This window comes from Hyaena hyaena, unplaced genomic scaffold (assembly GCF_003009895.1).
Source record: "Hyaena hyaena isolate Hyena2069 unplaced genomic scaffold, ASM300989v1 scaffold_15, whole genome shotgun sequence".
In the NCBI taxonomy this organism is placed as follows: domain Eukaryota; kingdom Metazoa; phylum Chordata; class Mammalia; order Carnivora; family Hyaenidae; genus Hyaena; species Hyaena hyaena.
The window spans coordinates 5,925,329-5,947,515 of NW_024080647.1; the positions used below are offsets into that span (position 1 = coordinate 5,925,329).

Here is a 22,187-nt window from a genome sequence, read left to right on the forward strand (position 1 = left end):
GAGCAAGTCAGAGAACTCTAGATGCTGGCGAGGATGTGGAGAAATGGGCACCCTCCTGCACTGTTGGTGGGAATGTAAACTGGTACAGCCCCTCTGGAAAACAGTGTGGAGGTTCCTCAGGAAACTAACAATAGAACTCCCTTATGACCCAGCAATAGCACTGCTAGGAATTTACCCAAGGGATACAGAAATGCTGAGGCATAGGAGCACATGTACCCCAATGTTCATAGCAGCACTCTCCACAATAGCTAAAACATGGAAAGAGCCTAAGTGTCCATCAACAGATGAATGGATCAAGAAGATGTGGTTTATCTATACCATGGAATACTACATGGCAATGAGAAACAATGAAATCTGGCCATGTGTAGCAACATGGATGGACCTTGAGGGTGTTATGCTGAGCGAAATAAGTCAGGCAGAGAAGGACAAATATCATATGTTTGCACGTATAGGAGGATTAGGAGGAACTTGACGGAGGAACAAGGGGGAGAAGAAGGGCGGAAATGGTGGGGGAAAGGGAGAGAGGCAAACCATAAGAGACTCTTGAATGCTGAGAAACAAACTGAGGCCTGATGGATGTGGGGGGGAGGGGGGATGGGCATGGAGGAGGACACTTGTGGGGATGAGCACTGGGTGTTACATGGAAGTCAACTTGACAATAAACTATTTGTAAGAAAAAAAAAAAAAAAGAATTCCCAGTCTCGTAAGGGAGTTGTGAAGGTAACAAATAAACGATAATGTGATAAGGGAAGTAAAAAATAAATAAAGAGTTCATTCTGTTTAAAAAAAAAAAAGTCTAAACATGTAACAAGCTGATGTACTGTGAAGATTATACTTAAAATATTATAGAGAACAAAAAGAAAAAACAAAAAAGGAGACTCGCTGGGTCATAACCCAAGGATTTATTTGCATGTGTGCTGGCCCAAATGTCTCACGGAGTGTTCCTGGCTGATGAGGGCCAGGCCCAGCTGGGCAGCACTGCTGCAGGCTGCTGCGACAGCTGCGCTGGGCTCCCCACTGCAGAACACATGCAGGTCTGCTCTGTACGTGTTCATCCTGGAGTTGAGCCTTAGGGGGCATTAACCATGTGGGACATGTTCTCATGCTACATGACCAGAGTCCAAAAGGGCGGGCCCAACCATACAAGTGCTTTTTCAGCCTCTGACTTGCCTTCCATCCACTGATTAACCAACTCAAGTCACATAACTGAGTCTAATCTCAAAGGCAGGAAGTACAGCCTGGCCACCATAGGCCATGCAAGGGTGTGGATGCATAATTCTATAACAGAGGAATGATAAATTGGGAGAAATATCTAAATACTCTATATTCCTCTTTTATTTTCCTTCAAGCTCAACATTCCTCTTCCCTCAGTCAGTCCCCATAAAACACAGCTTCTAGGTCTTTCATCATACTCACAATGTTGTTCTATACCAATTTTAGCTCTTTGGTGTTCCTATTAAATCACAATGCTCAGAAATGAACATGATAGTCTGACCTGTACTGATTTCTCCTAGTGAATGGCTAAAAAGTTTAAAACCTTACCTAGATAGGAGCACTGCCAAGAAAATTTAAATGAAATGATTTGTGGAAGTTTTAAAAATAAAATATTAGCTGTCCTTCTGAGTACTAAAGACATTTTTCTTCTAAAGTATGACAGGCAATTTGAGTGATAAACTCAGATTCCACATAAATTAGAGAGATTATCCTCTAAATCCTGTTTTTTAATTTTAAGAACCAAATTCTCTACCCTGATGAGAACCACTTTCTCTACCTTGACACCATTTTACATTTTATTAAATTACTTACTCTCTAAATTAATTTCATTTAATTCATTACAACTCTGAGCTAGGCATCATTTTTGTTCTTGAAAGATGAGGAAATTGAGGGTTAGAAGTCCAGGCCTTCCTTTACTCAATGAACAATGTCTTGCTTACCTCCCAGACATTGGGGAAAAGACCTCTTCCCTCCACCAGGAACATTCTTCCCTGACAACCTCCTTCTTTTGCCTGCCTAGCTAGTATTCATCCTTTCAGTTTCTACTCAAATAGCACTTCCTCCATGAGTTGTGTCCAGCTTTCATTTTTTCCCATCAATATTTGAGTTATCTAGAATCAAGGACTCCACAAGGTGCTGGGGTAAACAACACAGATACAGTCCTTGCACTTATAAGACTTTGTATCCAGCTGGAGAGAAAGACAAAATAACTACACAGCTGACCACTTAATTACAACCACAGAAAGTACTACAAAAGAGAAGCACAATGTCAAACAAGCATGGGTGAGGCTTGACTTTCGTGTGCTCATGGCTCTTCCTCATCACAGCATTATCATACTTTATTATAATCAGCTTTGTCTTCATCCCCCACTAGGAGTAGAAGGTATAGATATCAATGAAGCTGTATTTTCATAGCTTGGTATAACTTCTGTTTCATAAAACTACTTAATACTCCTGTGTGGAATGAGTGATTAAATGATCAAATGGACTTGCCCAAAATACTAAATTTATGAGCCAGAATAAGACTTGAATTTAGGACTCCAATTTCCATACTTTTGTCTCTATCTAGCATTATTAAAAAATGGTAATGATTCTAATAAAATTTAATGCTAGCCTGCTGCTACACAACTACAAATAAAAATAATTAACTTATAAATATATATTATTTAGGGGCTCCTGGGTGGCTCAGTCAATTAAGTGTCTGACTTCAGCTCAGGTCATGATATTGTGGTCTGTGGGTTCGAGCCCCAGCATCGGGCTCTATGCTAATAGCTCAGTGCCTGGAGCCTGCTTCAGATTCTGCCTGTCTCTCTCTCTCAAAAATAAACAGTAAGGGGCACCTGGGTGGCTCAGCTGGTTGAGTGTCCGACTCCGGCTCAGGTCATGATCTCATGGTTCGTGGGTTTGAGCCCCATGTCGGGCTCTGTGCTGACAGCTAGCTCAGAGCCTGGAGCCTGTTTCAGATTCTGTGTCTCCCTCTCTCTCTGACCCTCCCCTGCTCATGCTGTCTCTCTCTCTCAGAAATAAATAAAACATTAAAAAATTACATTAAAAATTTTTTAAATACACATTAAAATTTCTTAAAACTACATATTTATAAACTATGCCCAATTGTAACATAAAAATTTATGTATAAACAGGTATCATACAGTGTATCTCTGTCACTAACATAGATATACTGTTATAGATATACATATCTATAACATAGATTAGTGACCCACAGTCCCTGTTCTGATTAGTACTTAAGTATTTGTAATGAAATATGTTAAACTAACATACAAACCTACAGATTTAACTAACAAATTAAAAATGAGCTCATGGCAGGGTGCCTGCAGGACTCAGTCAGTTAAGAAACTGACTCTTGGTTTTGGCTCAGGTCATTATCTCATGTTCATGAAATTGAGCTCCCTGATCAGTGCAGACCCCATTTGGGATTCTCTCTCTCCCTCCATCTCTGCCCCTCTCCTGCTTGCACACACGCATGCTCTCACTCTCTCTCAAAAATAAATTTTAAAAAAATGAGCTTATGCTTAAATAAGTGATTATAATAGCAATTATAAATAATATATACAACAAACACAAATATATACAAATTTGGGGTTATTATTTTAAAATGCAATGAAAATTTCTTCATTGCATAACTCAGAGTTTATGCTCCAAATAATGATGCTATAACAAATAAGAAACTCTTGCATATGATAAAATATCAGCTGGTCTTTCATTCTAATAAGTACTTATTCACAGCATGGTCAGCCTGCCATCCTAACAGCTAGAGCATTAAAATACATTCTTTTCCTTGGAATACTGCATTTTCTCTTGCATTTACAGAAACTGCGAATACAGGGGCATCTGTGTGGCTCAGTCAGTTAAGCGTCCAACTTCGGCTCAGTTCACGATCTCAGAGTTCATGGATTCGAGCCCCGCGTCAGGCTCTGTGCTAAACAGCCAGCTCAGAGCCTGGAGCCTGTTTCAGATTCTGTGTCTCCCTCTCTCTCTGACCCTCCCCTGCTCACGCTGTCTGTCAAGGATGGAAGGACGGAAGGACGGAAGGAAGGAAGGAACTGCGAATACAATCCCCAAACTGCTAGCACATCTTTCTTTCACTTTCCTCCAAAAGAATCATTTTAAGCTAGTGTTATGAAAGGGAATTAGCACCATCTAGCGAAAGAAGCTGGAAGAAAAAGAAATTCCACTAGGAGAATGCTACATGAACCAAGAGAAAACTGCTTAGGTAGCAGTATAATAGACCAATTTCAGAAAATACAGAAAAGCATAGCTACTCCTGATTATGTTTTGTTCATTTACACTAGACTCTAACAGACTTGAGCTATTAACATTACATTTTTTCTGAAAACCTAAAGCTCGTTATAATTCATTTAAATAACTGCCAGAAATGTTGTGATTATGGAATGCTTAAAATGAAGAAAATCAGTTTTGTTAGGTCTAACCCATGAACTTGTAGCCAGATGTAATGGGCCTTGACTTAATCCCTGGAAAGAAGAGACCCTAGAAAGTCATTATACATGCTTGTACAAGGAAGATTGGTTTGGTGGCTGCCTGCATATAGGACAGATTCTTATGAAATGTGTGCTAAGGAAAGAGTACGCAGTTGGAGGTTGATGGTAGTAATCTTGACAGGAGAGAGGCCTGGGCTAAAATGAGGAACAAGAGTCTACTGGGTCAGCGGATCATTGTTACCAGGCAGAGTGATTGTAAACTACTGCAGCAGCTTAATTTGTTTTTATTTAAATGTTAGTTAACATACAGTGCAATACTGGTTTCAGGAGTAGAATTCTGTGATTCATCACTTATATACAATACCCAGTGCTTATCACAAGTGCCCTCCTTAGTACCCATCACCCATCTAGTCCGTTTCCCACCCACCTCCCTCCATCAACCCCCAGTTTGTTCTCTATCATTAAGAGTTTCTTGTGGTTTGTTTCAATCTCTCCTCTCTTTTTCTCCTTCCCATATGTTCATTTGTTTTGTTACTTAAATTCCACGTGAGTGAAATCATGTGGTATTTGTCTTTATCTTTTTTCACTTAGCACAATACATTCTAGCTCCATCCACATTGTTGCAAATGGCAAGATTTCATTCTTTTGATGGCTGAGTAATATTCCTGTGTGTGTGTGTGTGTGTGTGTGTGTGTGTGTGTGTGTGTGTGTGTGACATCTTTATCCATTCATCAGTCAGTGTACATTTGGGCTCTCTCCATAGCTTGGCTACTGTTGATAATGCTGCTATAACACTGGGGTGCATGTACCCCACTGAATCTATATTTCTGTATCCTTTGGGTAAATACCTAGTAGTGTGATTGCTGAATTATAGGATAGTTTTTGAGGAGGCTCCATACCTGCAGCAGTTTTTAAATTTTGGGCACATCTTTCTATATCTGGTTCTACTACTATCTTAAATTCTATAAAAACAAATTACTCTTTTTTTGGGGGGGGGGGCTCATTTTCCCTACCAGATGGTAAGATCCTTAAGGACAGAAGTTCCTTTAGTAAAAGATGTTAAATATTTTTTTTAATGTTTATTTATTTTGAGGGGGGAGGATCAGAAAGAGAAAACAGAGAGAACCCCAAGCAGGCTCTGTGCTGTCAATGCAAAGCCCAATACGGGGACCACTCCATGAACCATGAGATCATGACCTGAGCTGAAACCAAGAACTGGACACTTAACCAACAGAGCCATCCAGGCACCCTGTAAGATGTTAAGTGATGTTTAATTAATAGAATATGTGCATGGGAGTCATTTGTTTTAATGATATAACTTGTGGAGAAAACAAAAACAGTGGAATTTTCCTAAAACTATTTTCAAAAGATTCTTTTTGAACATTTAAGATAAATTTTATGTTAATTATGTACATTACCAACTCGCAAATGTATGATCACGGCATCATGATGACATTTTTTACCTGGTAGATGAAAAAGCAATTTGAAATGAGTTGGTCCTTTTATACTGTATCTTTGAATAGAAATGGTCAACTCCTCTCAACAAGATATTAGGAAATTGAATCCAACAGTACATTAAAAGATTTATTCACCACGACCAACTGGGAATTATTCCTAAGCTGCAGGGTGGCTCAATATTTGCAAATCAATGTGATACATCACATTAATAAAAGAAAGGAGAAGAACCATATGATCTTCTCAATAGATACAGAAAAAGCATCTGATGAAATATAGCATCCATTCTTGATAAAACCCCTCAACCAGGTAGGGATATATGGAACATACCTCAACATCAAAAGCGATAAACAAAAGACCCACAAGCTAATATCCTCAATGGGGAAAAACAGAGTTTTTCCTCTATGGTCAGGAACAAGACAGGGATGTCCACTTTCAACATACTGTTTAACATAATACTGGAAGTCTTAGCCTCAGCCAAAAGAAACGAAAGACATCCAAATTGGCAAGGAAGAGGTCAAACTTGCAGATGACATGATACTCTGTAGAAAACCTGAAAGACCCATCCAAAAACTGCTACAACTAATATGTGAATCTAGCAAAGTCGCAGATATAACATCAATGTACAGAAATCTGTTGCATTTCTATACACCAAAAATGAAGCAACAGAAAAAGGTATCAAAGAGTCAATCTCATTTGCAGTTGCACCAAAAATTTTAAGATACCTAGGAATATACTAACCAAAGAGATAAGGATCTGTACTCTGGAAACTACAAAACACTTAGGAAAGAAACTGAAGAAAAAACACAAAGAAATGGAAAAACATTCCATACTCATGGAATGGAAGAACATTTTTAAAATAGCTATACTACCCCCAAACAATCTACACATTTAATGCAATCCCTATCAAAATATCACAAGCATTTTTCACAGAGCTAGAACAAACAATCCTAAAATTTGTATGGAACCACAAAAGACCCCGAATAGCCAAAATAACCCTGAAGAAGCAAAGCAAAGCTGGAGGCATCACAATTCTGGACTTCAAGCTATATTACAAAGCTATAGTCATCAAGACAGCATGGTACTGGCATAAAAACAGACACACAGATCAATGGAACAGAATACAAAACGCAGAAACAGACTCACAACTATATGGGCAATTAATCTCCAACAAAGCAGGAAAGAATATCTAATGGAAAAAAAGTCTCTTCAACAAATACTATTGCAAAAACTGGACAGCAACATGCAGAACAATGAAACTGGATCATTTTCTTATACCACACATAAAAGCAAATTCAAAATGGATTAAAGACCTACATGTAAGACAGGAAGCCATCAAAACCCTAGAGGAGAAAACAGGAAGCAATCTCTCTGACCCACTTTTTACTAGACATGTTGTGGAAGGCAAGGGAATGAAAAGCAAAAATGAAATGCTGGGACTTCATCAAGATAACAAGCTTCTGCACAGCCAAGGAAACAGTCAACAAAAGTGCAACCAACACAATAGGAGAAGATAAATATTTGCAAATGACATATCTGATGTAAAGGGTTAGTATCCAAAATCTATAAGAACTTATCAAACTCATTACTCAAAAAACAAATAATCCAGTTAAGAAACGGGCAGAAGACATGAATAGACATTTTTCCAAAGAAGGCAGCCAGATGGCTAAGAGACACATAAAAAGTTGCTCAAAACCACTCATCATCAGGAAAATACAAATCAAAACCATGATGAGATACCACCTCACATTTGTGAGTGGCTAAAATTAACAACATACAAGACAAGAGGTATTGGCAAGGATGTGGAGAAACGGGAACGAAGTGCAAGGGGAACCTCTTGCACTGCTGGTGGGAATGCAAACTGTTGCAGCCACTCTGGAAAACAGTGTGGAGGTTCCTCAAAAAGTTAAACATAGAACTACCCTATGATCCAGCAACTGCACTACTAGGTATTTACCCAAAAGATAAAAAAATACAGATTCAAAGACACACGTGCACCCCAATGTTTATAGCAGCATTATCAACATAGCCAAACTGTGGAAAGTGCCCAAATGCTCATCAACTGATGAATGGATAAAGAAAATGTGATATATATGTACAATGGAATATTACTTAGCCATCAGAATGAATCTTGCCATTTGCAACAATGTGGATGGAGCTAGAATGTGTTATGCTAAGTGAAATAAGTCAGACAATTATCTCACTCATATGTGGAATTTAAGAAACAAAACAGATGAACTTATGGGAGGGGGAAAAACAAAAGAAAAGAGAGGGAAATAAACTTTAAGAGATTCTTAATAATAGAGAACAAATTGAGAGCTGATAGATGGAGGTGGGTGGGAATAAGCTAGATAGATGATGGGTACTAAGGAGGGCACTTGTGATGAGCACCCGGTGCTGTAAGTGATAAGTCACTGAATTCTAGGGGCATCTGGGTGGCTCAGTCAGTTAAGCATCCGACTTCAGCTCAGGTCATGATCTCAAGGTTCATAAGTTCAAGCTCTGCGTCGGGCTCTGTGCTGACAGCTCAGAGCTTGGAGCCTATTTCAAATTCTGTGTCTTCTTCTCTCTGACCCTCCCTTGCTCACGCTGTCTCTCTCTCTCTCACAAATAAAACATTTAAAAAAATTTTTTAAATAAAAAAATATATTAAAAAATCACTGAATTTTACTCCTGAAACCAATATTACACTTTATGTTAACTGAAATTTATTTTTTAATGTTTAATTTTTTTATTTTTTGATGTTTTTTATTTATTTTTGAGAGAGAGATTGAGAGCATGAGCAGGGAAGGGTCAGAGAGAGGGAGACAAAGAATCCAAAGACAGGCTCCAGGCTCTGAGCTGTCAGCACAGAGCCTGACATGGGGCTCTGAACCCACGAACCGTGAGATCATGACCTGAGCTGAAGTTGGACGCTTAACCTACTGAGCCACCCAGGCGCCCCTACATTTATTGAAATTCAAATAAAAATTTGAAAAGCTAAAAGGTCAACTCATCTATGACCATTTTTTCCTTTCAATTTCTTTTTTCAAAGAACATAGCATGATTTATTTTTAAATGTTCAAAAGCAGGAAAACTTAATTTTTTTCAGATACATACATGAAGGTAAAGTTTTACCTTCAAAACAAAACATGTATACATGTTTAAAAACCTAGCTTTCAAACCTGGTTAACCTAGGGAAATAACAAAACAAAATCAAGGCAACAATTACCTGTGGCGAAGAAACAATGAGAAACAAGGGACTCTAAGGTTCTGTTAATGTTCTAGTTCTTAAGGAAAAGGGAAGATTTGTTGTTATTTTTTAAATAATACAGATAGGTATAAATATACATTTTAGATGCATAACATTATATTAAACAACCAATTTTCCCCTCTCAATTTCAAACTTCAGTCATACTGCCTAACCCAAAAAGGGCTTATACTGAGAATACAATAAATACTGAAAATAAGTACAATTAATAAAAATCAAAAAGCATATATCCTATAAAACTTCACTTGTATCAACTACACAGCAACATTATTAGTACAATAAAATAAAAACAAATTTTATGTATGCTAAATTCCACCCTAAAATTCTAAAATACTCTAACCAAAATTTTTGTTTTCCTAGGTCCTTTTTTGTTTTTAATGTTTCTTTAGTTTTGAGAGAGAGAGAGGGAGCCAGCATGCACACACATGAGTGGGGAAGGGGCAAAGAGAGAGGGAGACACAGAATCTGAAGCAGGCTCCAGGCTCCTGTCCTATCAACAGAGAGCCTGACACAGGGCTTGAACCCACTAATTATGAGATAATGACCTGAGCCAAAGTCAGACGCTTAACTGACTGAACCACGTGGGTGCTCCTGATGTCTAATGGTGTTTTGCCTTCAGAAGGTATCACATAAATTTATCTTCACTTGAATTCCTAAGCCAGGTAACTCCAATAAGGATGATCATTTAGACCAGAAGATTTAACGTTCACAACTGGTAGGCACATACCTGAATTTAGGAAGAACTGAGGAGAGTCCCCATGAATCCCCACCGTGCCTGGTCCCAAGGAGTCGGAAAGGGTATTGACAAAGGAAAATACTCCACTCATGATTCCAAAGCCCAAGCCAGAAACTAAAGAGAAAGAAACACACAGACCATTTCATGTTATGAATTCTCTTCAAACTAAATTTCCAAGGACTAGAGAATATTATTTTTTGAAGGCGAAAAAGGACACATGCTGTTGGAGAAGCAGTGGAAAGCTGGCTCAGGAAAGAGGAGTGCTTGGCTAAATAACAAAGAGAGCAGGTATGGTGTAAAAGGAAGGGAAACGAACAGTGGAACATAGCAGAGAAATGAAAAGGAGAGAGAAAGATCTAGAAAGGAACAGAAGCAATACGCGAGACCGAGAAGGACACAATGCTGAAGTTCTGGCTTTGGTTTATGTTAACAGTCTGTAGAATTATGTTTGAGGGTTCAAAACTGGAACTGATCTTGAGGGATGACTGTGGATTAGAGAAAGTAATTCCTGGATCAAACAAAGGTGACTTAACTTAGGGGCCTAGATCCAGTCTTTAAAACATAACTCTGAAAGACAAATACACAAGGTATTAATTATATTAATATGAAAAGTCCTCCTAGTACAGCCACAGTCATGGTAACTACCCAGAGAAGATAACAGTAATATCACTTAAAAACCAGTAGTTAACTAGAGTGCATACATATTAAAAGCCCAAGTTTCAAATCTAGTTAATATTTAATAGACACACAGAGCACCTGTAATTATTTCTCTTTATATAATGGTTCTGTAAAGCTAGAAAAAGACACAATGTACACCAATAGGCCAAAGCAGTAAAATAAAGCTATTTGAAATCTACAACGATATCAAAATAAAATTGGCTTTTATGCCAAGTCAGGTTTTTTCTCTTAATGACACCATGCAGTTGCAACTTACCATAGGCCAGCAATCGCATGGAGGGTGCTGTCTCATCTGGGTTTATAGTCTTCAAACCCTCGCTGGCTTTTCTAAAATAAAGCCATACAGACAATTTTTTAAAAGAAAAAGTAGTATATCAGAAGAATACACAAGATATTTCAAAATCTAGATGCTTATTGAGGCTTCTAATCAAATTATACTCTAAATCTAAAATCCATTTAAACAAAACCCATATTTTCAATTAACTAAAATCAATCAAAATTCACAACCAACATTTTGCCTTTTATCTGAATTTTATGTAGAAGAGGAAAAAAAACAAGAAAAATATAAGAAACAAGCCATCAGGGATTGAATTTAATAAGAAAAAAAAGGAATGGTTCTCACTACTTTCTGAGTTCAGTAATTATTTTTTTAACTCAATATCCTATGGCATCTATCACTCTGAATTTTTTTTTCTCTTCCAAAAGTACTGTATCTTCAATCCCAGTTTGTTGGTTTTTATACTATCTCCTGCCTGGGTTATAGTTATTTTGCTACCCTCCCTTCTGCCTTCACTTCCTAAGACCTAAATTATACTCTTTCTCCAAAGTCTCACTTATTCAGCAGGGTCTCAAAGAATCTACCTTTGCCAGTGATTGGTAATTGCTATTATCTCCTTACCCTTTTTAAAAAATGTTTCTTTTTAAGAGAATGAGCATGATGGGGGAGGGGCAAAGAGCAAGACAGATAAACTGGAGCAGGCTCAGTGCTGTCAGCTTAAAGCCCTACATGGGGCTTGAACTCACAAACCGTGAGATAATGCCTTGAGCCAAAGTTGGACACTCAACTGATGGAGCCACCCAGGCATTCCATCTTCTTATTCTTAAATCCTAGATACCCACAGTCTGAACTCTTATATGGGTACTTAATCTTATGGTATTTGGATGATAAAGTATTTAACATATTTGTTTCATATCCCAATCAGGCTTGAGGGGAGAAATAGAGGAGAATAAAATACTGCCCTCAGAAAAGGAGATAAGTGAATACCTAAATAAAACATTACAATACTAATTCAATAAGAAATGATCTTCAGAGTGATCATATCTGAGCTGTTGTGAACAATCACAAACTTATCCATGAGTCCATGCTCCCACGCAGATGTGTTATGTAGGAATACAAGATGTGGTTGGTCGATTCCATTATGGTCACTATTACAGACATTTGTTGGCTAGAAACTCTGCAACAATGATCCTGACTCAAAAAGTATTTACAATATGTTTACTATAAAGTATATTTGTTAAAGCAATAAAGAAACTGAACGTTTTAGGGGCACCTGGGTGGCTCATTTGGTTAAGCAACTGACTTTGGCTCAGGTCACGATCCTGCAGTTTGTGGGTTCAAGCCCCACACTGGGCTCTGTGCTGACAGCTCAGAACCTGGAGCCTACTTCAGATTCTGTGCCTCCCACTCTCTCTGCCCCTCCCCTGCTCCTCTCTCTGTCTGTCTATCTCTCTCTCTCTCTCTCAAAAATAAACATTAAAAAAATTAAAAACAAAAAGAAAAGAAACTGAACATTTTAGACTGATTTTTTAGCAAATACAGAAACAAAATCAGTTAGGTTAACTCTAAGAACAGAAAATTAAATTAACCAGAACATACTTATATTCTGGGCATTGTGTTCATTTGAATTTCAAGGTATGCATATTCAATACAGCTGGCTTATTCATTTCATAAATATAAATATCATTGATTTCTTTAAATTAAGGCAATGCAGAATTCAACCAAAATAGTAATAAGCATAATAAAAAGTCCTTTTGCTTTCCCAGACTCAAAAGAAACAATATGCCATTTCAGGGTTCTCCATTTAGAAGCATTATTTGGTAGCAAGGACATTGACATTAATAAAAACTTAAGTGCCTGTCATCATCTTTCTCTGGAGCAGTAACCAAGTAAAATGTTCAATTTTCCTAAATAAAATAAAAAAAAACCATCACAAGGATGCCATTAAAGGCTAATTAAAGCTTAGAAAAAGGGGCATCTGGGTGGCTCAGTTGGTTGAGCGTCTGACTTCAGCTCAGGTCACGATCTCACAGTTTGCTGGTCTGAGCTCCCTGACTCGTGCTTTCTTTCTCTCAAAATAAATAAATAAACTTGAAAAAATAAGAAAACTTATGGGAAAAAAAAAGCTTAGAGACATATATAACAATAATAATCTCTACCAGCAAATGGACATAAGGATACAACAGAATCATTAAGTCTTGGAGGCTTTATTTTATATAAATTGCTCTCAATAATGAGTAAAAGATTTTTGCTACTTGGTATAGCAAAGTGCTGCTATCACAAATATACCAAATGTATAATTTCAAAAGTTTAATAAACTTCCTCATTCCACATTGGAAATTTGTGAGAGGAAAGGTCTACGGCATTAACAGTTCTCAATGCTAACATTAGGAAGTGAAAAAGTAGAAAACACTATTCATTTCCACATTCCTGATGGACAGAACACATGATGATGTAAGGGGCAGCGTTTCTGACAGTTTTACTGAATTCTTTGTTTGCATTTATTACTATTTCCAAGAACAAAAAAGAAAAAGTCCAATTTTTAAAATACAAACTTTGAAAAACTACAGATAAGTTACACTTTTGTTTAATGTTTTATTTATTTCTGAGAGAAAGAGGGAGATATAGAATCGATAACAGGCTCCAAGCTCTGAGCAAGCTGTCAGCACAGAGCCTGATGCGGGGTTCGAACCCACAAACTGTGAGATCATGACCTGAGCTGAAGTCAATGCTTAACCGACTGAGCCACCCAGGGGCCCCTCTTTGTTTTCTTTTTTGTATATGTATATAAGAGACAAGCAGTATCAAAAAATATGAATATAAACATTCCATTTTAGAAAAACTTAAAAACCTATTTATGCCTTTTAAGAAACTATAGTAATGATTATCTTAACTTTTCTTCTATAAATGGAAGATTTTCTAAAAGTAGGAAATATTTATGGTATCAGCAATGTAAAACAAAATTGGATTAAATTGCAAAAGGTTAACCCAAGCCAACATTTTTTTAATGTATGTTTTAGGCAATGTAAAGGACCATAATTTGAATTAAAAAAAATTAATACAGAAAGAGCTATCACTTGTAGCCACGTGCCAGCTTCTCACAATACAACCCTTTGCTAGGCTGAAAGTTATTATTCATTTATTCATTATTCAAGATGAAGTACTTTTCCTAATGCCTGACCCATAAAATAAACCTATACTAGATCACAACGATAAACATTATAAATCAATTTCATATATGTAAAAAACTGGTGCAAAACAGTCCACTTTTTAATCTTGGCACCAAATTCAGATAGCAAAAATGTGATTAAGGCAGTACTTTAAACTTAAAAGTTGAAAACCTACTTTGACAGTAGAGATAGTTAAAATATTGATCGAATCAAGGTCCCTATATTTATTTATTTATATATTTTTTTAAAATATTTTTTATTTCTTTCTAGGAGAGAGAGAGAGACAATGAGAGCAGGGGAGGGTCAGAGAGAGAGGGAGACACAGACTCTGAAACAGGCTCCAGGCTCTGAGCTGGCGGTCAGCACAGAGCCCGATGCGGGGCTCGAACCCACGAACCGCGAGATCATGACCTAAGCGAAAGTCGGACGCTTAACTGACTAAGCCACCCAGGCGCCCCAAGGTCCCTATATTTAAATATAGCGTAGCATAAGACAACTTAAATGTATTTATATGGGGTACCCAGGCGCCCCAAGGTCCCTATATTTAAATATAGCGTAGCATAAGACAACTTAAATGTATTTATATGGGGTACCCAGGCGCCCCAAGGTCCCTATATTTAAATATAGCGTAGCATAAGACAACTTAAATGTATTTATATGGGGTGCCTGGGTGGCTTAGTCGGTTAAACGTCCGACTTTCGCTTAGGTCATGATCTCGCGGTTTGTGGGTTCGAGCCCCGCGTCGGGCTCTGTGCTGACCGCCAGCTCAGAGCCTGGAGCCTGTTTCAGAGTCTGTGACTCCCTCTCTCTCTGACCCTCCCCTGCTCGCACTGTCTCTCTCTCTCTCTCTCCTAGAAAGAAATAAAACATTAAAAAAAATTTTTTTAATGTATTTATATATATGTTAGTCATGAATAAAGTATCATAATAATTCTCAGACTTGCTTTAACACATAACTACATGACAGCCAACATGTCTAAAATGTGCTAGGAAGATGTAGAAAAAATCAAAAGGTTTGGTCAAGATGCATTCTGCAATGTCAAATAAAGGCACCTATTTTTTTCTAAATTTTTATTAATTTTTGAGAGACAGAGTGCGAGTGGGGATGGGGGGCCAAGAGAGAAGGATACAGACAATCTGTAACAGGATCCAGGCTCTGAGCTGTCAGCATAGAGCCCGACACCGGGCTCAAAGCCAAGAACCGTGAGATCATGACCTGAGCCTAAGAGAGATGTTCAACAGACTGAGCCACTCAGGTATCCCTAAAGGAACCTATTAATACAGGTCTGTCTTATTACCTGTTTGCTAATTTTCAAAGGCCCTTTTAGAGGAGTAAACATGGTTTCCCCAGAAGGTCAAAGAGGCTTTTCTGAACTTGTGGGCATGAGAGGCATCAGACAGATCTGTAATTCCTTCCACATATGGCCCCACTCCTTCCCTACCCTCACTAAAGATGGTACTGTTCAGCCTCCAGTCCTTTAGAAACATACGACAGTGCAAAACAAAAGGCTGCATTCCAGGTAGATGCCATCAGAAGGTGGTAAAGAACAGCAGATTGAGCCACTCCAGGTAAGTCGGGTTATACCCTGAACTGTGAAAATCTACCCAAAATTAACCTATTTCAAAATCAGGATCGTCATGTGTGACCATGTAAAACAATATGAGCCAATGATGTTGCTGACAGGAAAAAACTAGTGCACTCTGAGGCTGCACTGTTAAGAGGACAGTGCCCAGTCAAGGGCGGGAAGGGGCACTGCTCTTTGTACCACTTCGACCACAGCAGAGTACTATGCTCGTCCTAAGCACAGGTAAACTCCAGGCCCTAAGAAGACGTGTGTCTAGTGACATAAAAGAACAGAGATGGTAAAGGTTTGGAAGCCAATTCTAAGTCTTCTGAGGGCCAGGTGAAGAAATGAGGTATGCATAGCCTTGACATAGACAAGATGACAACCATGTGACAAAGATTTCATCTGGCCATGTGGGGCAGAGGTCAGAGGGAGATTCTGATTACCTTAATATATTCTAAAGTTAAAATTAAATTTTGGAATGAAAGTAACTGCTGCGTACCAGAAACATTCAACCACAGGTACATAGATGGTCCATCTGTTAAGGATAGCATATTCCTGTGGAAACTTAAATGTAATTGTCAGTATTTTGTTGTTGCTCTTTAAATTTTTTTTAATGTTTTATTTGTTTCTGAGAGAAAGAGAGAGAGGGGGGTTGGGCAGCGTGAGCAGGGGAGGGTCAGAGAGAGAGGGAGATACAGAATCTGAAACAGGCTCCAGGCTCTGAGCTGGCTGTCAGCACAGAGCCCGACGCAGGGCTCGAACCCACGAACTGTGAGATCATGACCTAAGCCACAGTCAGATGCCCAACCGACTGAACCACCCAGGCGTCCCTTGTTGTTGCTCTTTAATATTTCCAGAAACTAGTGGAAATTTCATTTTTAAATCTTTTCTAAAGATAGGACTTTTGGTTCTAAGCAATGGCTTCCTGGGTTTGTTATTTATAATTACAATGGCTTCATTATTAAATTTCAAGATCTGTTATTAAAAGCAACAAGTAAAAAATCGAGAAGGCCTAGCATACTGGCAAGAACAAATTACCAGAGGCCTATTACAAGAGATGTTGTAGGCAAGATTTCATCTATGAAATTCATGGAATACCTTAATCATCTCATTTGCGGAAATAAAGAGAGCACACTTACCACTTTATTAATTTTTACTACATAATCAAAGTCAACCTCATGACTGCCTGAAAGAAAATATGGTCCCAAGTTCTAGCTGTGTTTCAAATCACATGTGGTTTCATGTGAAGTCTTCACGTGTCCTACAGATGACTTACTTTCTGACCTAAAAATGGAACTCAAGACCATGGCTTCTTTTTAAATCTATTTTTCTATTACAGATAAGAAATGTCATGAAATATCACAAAAGAAACCCCAGTTTTCCCTTAATACAGTTAAAATAACGGTAGGCATAATCTCCACAAGAATTCTTTAAGTGGCAGCAAAGAGAAGCACATAGAAATTCTAACCTTGAACAGGTTGTTTTCTTGTTTCAACGACTATTTCTCTGGCTTATTTTTCTGTAAGACGCTTATTATCTTCTAATATACAATGTATCTTCCGGTTCATTCGTCATCTCTTTCCACTATAACATAACCTCCGTGAAGACAGAGACTGTCTTTTAATCATGATATATCATCTCCAGGGAATACGATAGTGCCTGGCACTAAGTAAATTCTCAAGAAATATTCTTTGAATGAGTGAAGGAAGGAAGGAAGCAATGTCCCCAAGTTAAAATACTCAATATTTTCAAGCTGGAAATGTACGCTCCCTTGACTTTCAACTTTGTTAGGAAGGCACAGACACTCAAACATCACATTAAATTAACGTTTTCAAACTACTAAATCATAACTCAAGTATTAATGCAAAAAAAAAAAAAAAAGGTAGAGCAAACATGTAACTTACTTCAGAAGTTTATAATACGCAAACCGAAACATTTCTTGGACAACGACTGAGACTAAAACTCCCAAGATCAGCAGATATTTCTGTATTGGTCCATCTTTGTTGTCAATAATGGTTCTTGCCATGAACCAAAAAAGAGAGGAAAACAGCAGAGATATCAACCAGAAAAAAGCTCTGAAAATTAGAGGGGGGGGGAAAGGTATAAGTGAACAGGATTAATAAAGACTTAAAAGTGAAAAAACCTTACTTGAGAAGTAACATTTTTCCTGACTCCTTAACAAGAAAAAAAAAAAAAAAAAGGCCTCATAACCTGATGTTCTGGATCAACTGTTCTTAATCAGGGGTCATATTCCCTGGGGAGATGAACATACCCTCCAAGAGGAATGTGAGACTCTTCCTAATAATCATTTTTTTCCAATGACCCTGCTATTTCTAAGCACATCTGCGGGCTATCTGCCAAGGACCGTTGAGCTAGAAACTTATTTGCTACTCTTCCTAATTAATGTATTGCTCACTGATATGTAAGTATGAGTCTTTTCCAGAAAAATGTCTACATCTCTATTAACAGGGTGATTAGTATAAAATTCATAAGTCGAAAACCACTGATGGTTGAAAATCTAAATCAGATTTCCAGTCCTGCTTTTACAACATACCTGTGGATTTTAACGATTGTAACAAGCTTTATAAACCTTTTGCCCAAATCTCTGTGTTATAATTGACACCTGTGATGCAGCACTTTCCCGACAGCTGTTAGGAGGTGAAATAGCTCAGAAAAGGGGAGACTCGCCGGCCTACCATGGCTGTTTCTCCTGGTAGTAAGTGAGACTCAAGGGTGGATGGGGACGTGGGGAGCCCCGGAAGAGCTGCGGGACAGGTGAAAACCGGGTTTATGACCACATTCGCCACCAGAGTTCAGTATTTACCAAGCTCCTGCCAGCGGACGCACTGACAGGTGCTTCGGGGTTTTCACAGGTTTCCAGCCTTTGGCTGTACACCTGAATCACCTGGGGAGTATTAAAGAAAAAAATACGTAGCCCGAATCCCACCCCCTCCCTAGACATGCCGAAGTGGTGGATCCGGGGTAGGGGTTGGGCATGCGTACGTCTTAAAAGCACCTAAATACCAGGTGCGAATGTGCCCTTAACCCATTTGGGACTACAGATGCCTGTGAGAATCTGTGGGAATAGAGGAACCCTCCGCCAGAAAAATAAAAGATGAATATGTGAATTTACCCACAATTTTTTCATGCAATGTTAATGGACTCACGACTCACTAAAACCCACCCACGGACCCTCGGGCAAAAACTCAAGAGCCAAACATCAGGGCTTTCTGAGACCCAGTGTGAGCTCCTTCCCCAGAGCCCCCCTGTAGGGCCCCAGGGCTCTTGGTATTTTCCCGCCGACCCTCGGAGGACGAGGAGTAAGTACCAGGAGACCGGGGTCCCGGCTCACCCCTCCCCACCTTTCTCCCCTTTAAGACCAACAAGGTCGAGCCGTTTGGTGGGGACGCCGGGGGTCGCCGGGATCTACGGCGGGGGAGGGGAGCCCCGGGCCCTGGTTTCCCGGCGCAACCGCCTCACCCGATGATGAGGAAGATGACGCGCAATGGCTCAGTGGCGATGGTGAAGATGTAGAGGGCCAGCGCAGGCCCGAAGGCAATGAAGGCGCAGCCGAAGAACACGGCCGCCGTCATGGCGACCGGAGAAGCCGGCCGGGAGGCCTGGCGGGGACTCGAAGTACGCCAGGCGCTGACAGAGCTCTGCGCCGCGCGGGGGCGGGGGCAGGGCGCGACGTAGGGGGCCGGAGGCGGGGTGGAGGGGGCTGGAGGCGGGGCGGAGGAGGGGGGCGGGGCGGAGAGGGCTGGAGGCGGGGCGGAGGGGTGGGGCGGGGCGGAGAGGGCTGGAGGCGGGGCGGAGGGGTGGGGCGGGGCGGAGAGGGCTGGAGGCGGGGCGGAGTAGGCGGGCACGGCGGGGAGGTTGGGGCGGGGCGGAGAGGCCTGGAGGCGGAGAGGAGGGTGTTAGGCTGGGGTGGAGGGAACTGGAGCAGGAGGGGCGGAGAGCGGCGGAGGGGGCGGAGAGCGGCGGAGGGGGCGGAGGAGAGCGGCGGAGGGGGCGGAGGAGAGCGGCGGAGGGGGCGGGGCGGAGGGGGTGAAGCGCTGATGCTGGAAGGCGGGGCTGGGGCCGGGCCTCAACGCCAGGCTTACCCCGTACGCCCCGCCCGCAAACCGGACGTCCATGGCCTACTTGATACCGAGGTGCCCTTCCCTGGCCACCTGGCGACGTTACTTAGCGTCGGGCCTCGAGCCCCCGAAACCACCATCACCGCTCCTGCGCCTTGATCAGGTCACCGGTGCCGGCCGCGAGGTGGCTGGGAAGAGGGGAGGTCCCCAGCCCGCTTTGGAGCCAGAACAGGGGGAAGATTCCAGGTCCCCTGAAGAAAAACAGCGCCGGACAGAAGTAGGATTCCACTTCTAAATAAAGTTGTCTTTTAAAAAATTTTTAAATAAAGTTGTTTTTTTAAAGCGCATTTTGGCATTCGCACAGTTGCGGGAACTTCGTGCTCCGTCGTATGTAAAACCCAAGCTGGGAAAGCGGTAACCCAGGCAATAACTCACAATAGTTAAAATATGAGAGTGGTGGACGAAGCTGTCCTTCTCAGAGTTGTTTTTATTTATGCCGTCCCCTCACCCCCAGGTCTTCAGAAAGGATGTGTTTAAAGGCATTCTCCGGTCACCAACCCTATACGAACGGTAAAATCTCCCTGCTCTGTTTTCACTTGCTCATTTGTGTCCCTGATTAAAATGTAAATTCTTAGGGGGTAGGGGCTTTGTTTTGTTTTGTTTTGCTGTTTCCACACACCTAAAAGGTGCTCACTAAATATCTGTTCAGTGAACGAAATAATTTAAAAATTGGAACTTATAAACATTTGCTACTTTATATTAATGTAACAATTTCTGAGAGGTAGAAGAATTAAAATCAGTAGGTTAAGTTCCTGGATTTCACATCTAAGATATTTCTCCATGTTTAAAGGGAAGAATAATAATACTTCATGCGTTATTTTGAGGGTTGTGCTTGCACACTAAGTGGTATATAAGTGTTAGCCATCCCCACTCCATTGTTTAATATCATGAATAAAGCTCTTGGAAATGAACACTGGAAAGACAAACGCCAGTAGACGGTACCTGACTGAAAATGTTTTGCATCTCATTTCTGAAAATGGACCTTCAAATAATACAACTACAAGTATTTAATTATTTTTTAAGTTTATTTTATTTATTTTGAGACCGAGGGAGAGAGAGCGAGAGTGGGGTAAGGGCAGAGGGAGAGAGAGAGGCACAGACAGAATCTCAAGCAGGCTCTGCTCTGTCAGTGCAAAGCCTGATGCAGGGTTAGATCTCACAAATGTGAGATCATGACCTCAGATGAAATCAAGAGTCAAAAGCTTAACGGACTGAGCCACCTGTGCACCCCTACAACTATTTAATTATGGTAAAATGTTACCTTTGCTCATTGAAAACAGACATATACTTTCCATTTACTCTACAAAATACTTCTTCATTTTGAAATGTTTTATATAGCACCTACTGAAACTGAGTTGCTGTATACACAGTTCAAAATAATGGAGTGATTCACCATCACATATTCTTTGGGTTCAATACTGAATCAAAGTTATCAAATGCAATTAATTCATTACTTCAGCTCCATGCAGCAATGCCTTCACAGAAGCACAATGTACTCATGTCCTTAGCATAAATTAAGATTTTTACACAACAAATGGCCATCTAGATATTTTATAAAACTTTAATTATCATTGTTCAATACCTTTAGTAGATCTACACTTTACTACTTCAGTTCAGGGCTAGAAAAAATTTTTGTTTCTCCTGACAGATGTATATGCTCAGCTTTGAGAGCTAATTCATCATATTCAGGCTTTACTTGCACTTGAGCTAAATTTAATAATTGGTTATAGCAATTATTCTTCTGGCCTTATCATTATAATTATTGCCATGACTTTAGAAAATGACTTATTTTATCCCTATTTTAATGATTTGATTCCCCCAATTGTAACTAAGATTTGTGTGTCTTGGTTAAAGCTGCCTCAGATATCTTGGAAGTAGGCAACTCAACAGGCAGAACTGTAAGTTGAGGGAATTTGTATTCATGGTGTCTTGACCATATTTCAGTTCAACCTTAGTCCTCAAAACCAGTTTTAAAAAATGGGAAGGTAATGTAAAATGTAATGAGTCTGCCTCCTATCAGTAAAGACATCTTTAACTGATGTCTTTTGGAAAAGAAAAGAAGAAAGCAACTAGACCAAATCGGAAAAATCCCTGATAAAATATTCATCTTCAGCATTCATGATTATTTACTGGGAAAACTGATTTTAAGTTTTCTCTGAATAGCACCTTACATTTATATAATGCACTGCTGTCTTAAAAGTACTTTTACACTGACTTCAAACAGTTCTGTTTAGGAGAGTGGAGTCGGAAGCTAAGTAGCAGTGCTATTGACTCAAGTTTTTATGCACTATTAGCTTCCTCTGAAGGCTTGAAAACATAAGGTACTAAGTGATGATGGTTAAATCCCTGAGGTGACTGGCAGAAGGGGGCTGGCACATGGTATGGCTCTGGATATAGACTACAGGGAATTCCTCAGAATTGGGTGCATGTGGGAAGCTGGGTATGGGGGCCGGGGTTCAAAAG

General features: G+C 39.9%; 1 protein-coding gene across 6 annotated transcripts in view; it reads right to left on the minus strand.

Annotated features, from left to right (window-relative positions):
- APH1B (aph-1 homolog B, gamma-secretase subunit) overlaps positions 1-19,239 on the minus strand; it is an 85,638-nt gene extending 66,399 nt beyond the window's left edge. For 5 of the 6 annotated variants that reach the window (XM_039220221.1, XM_039220243.1, XM_039220226.1 and 2 more), the window contains exons 1-4: positions 19,066-19,239; positions 17,490-17,660; positions 10,827-10,897; positions 9,884-10,006 (exon numbers count right to left, since the gene is read on the minus strand). In XM_039220221.1, coding sequence (XP_039076152.1) covers positions 9,884-10,006; positions 10,827-10,897; positions 17,490-17,660; positions 19,066-19,178 — 478 coding nt within the window. In that variant the 5' untranslated portion in view covers positions 19,179-19,239. The remainder of the gene's footprint in view (positions 1-9,883; positions 10,007-10,826; positions 10,898-17,489; positions 17,661-19,065) is intronic. The other variant, XM_039220251.1, reaches the window with a different exon arrangement.
- Between the last annotated feature and the right edge of the window lie 2,948 nt (positions 19,240-22,187).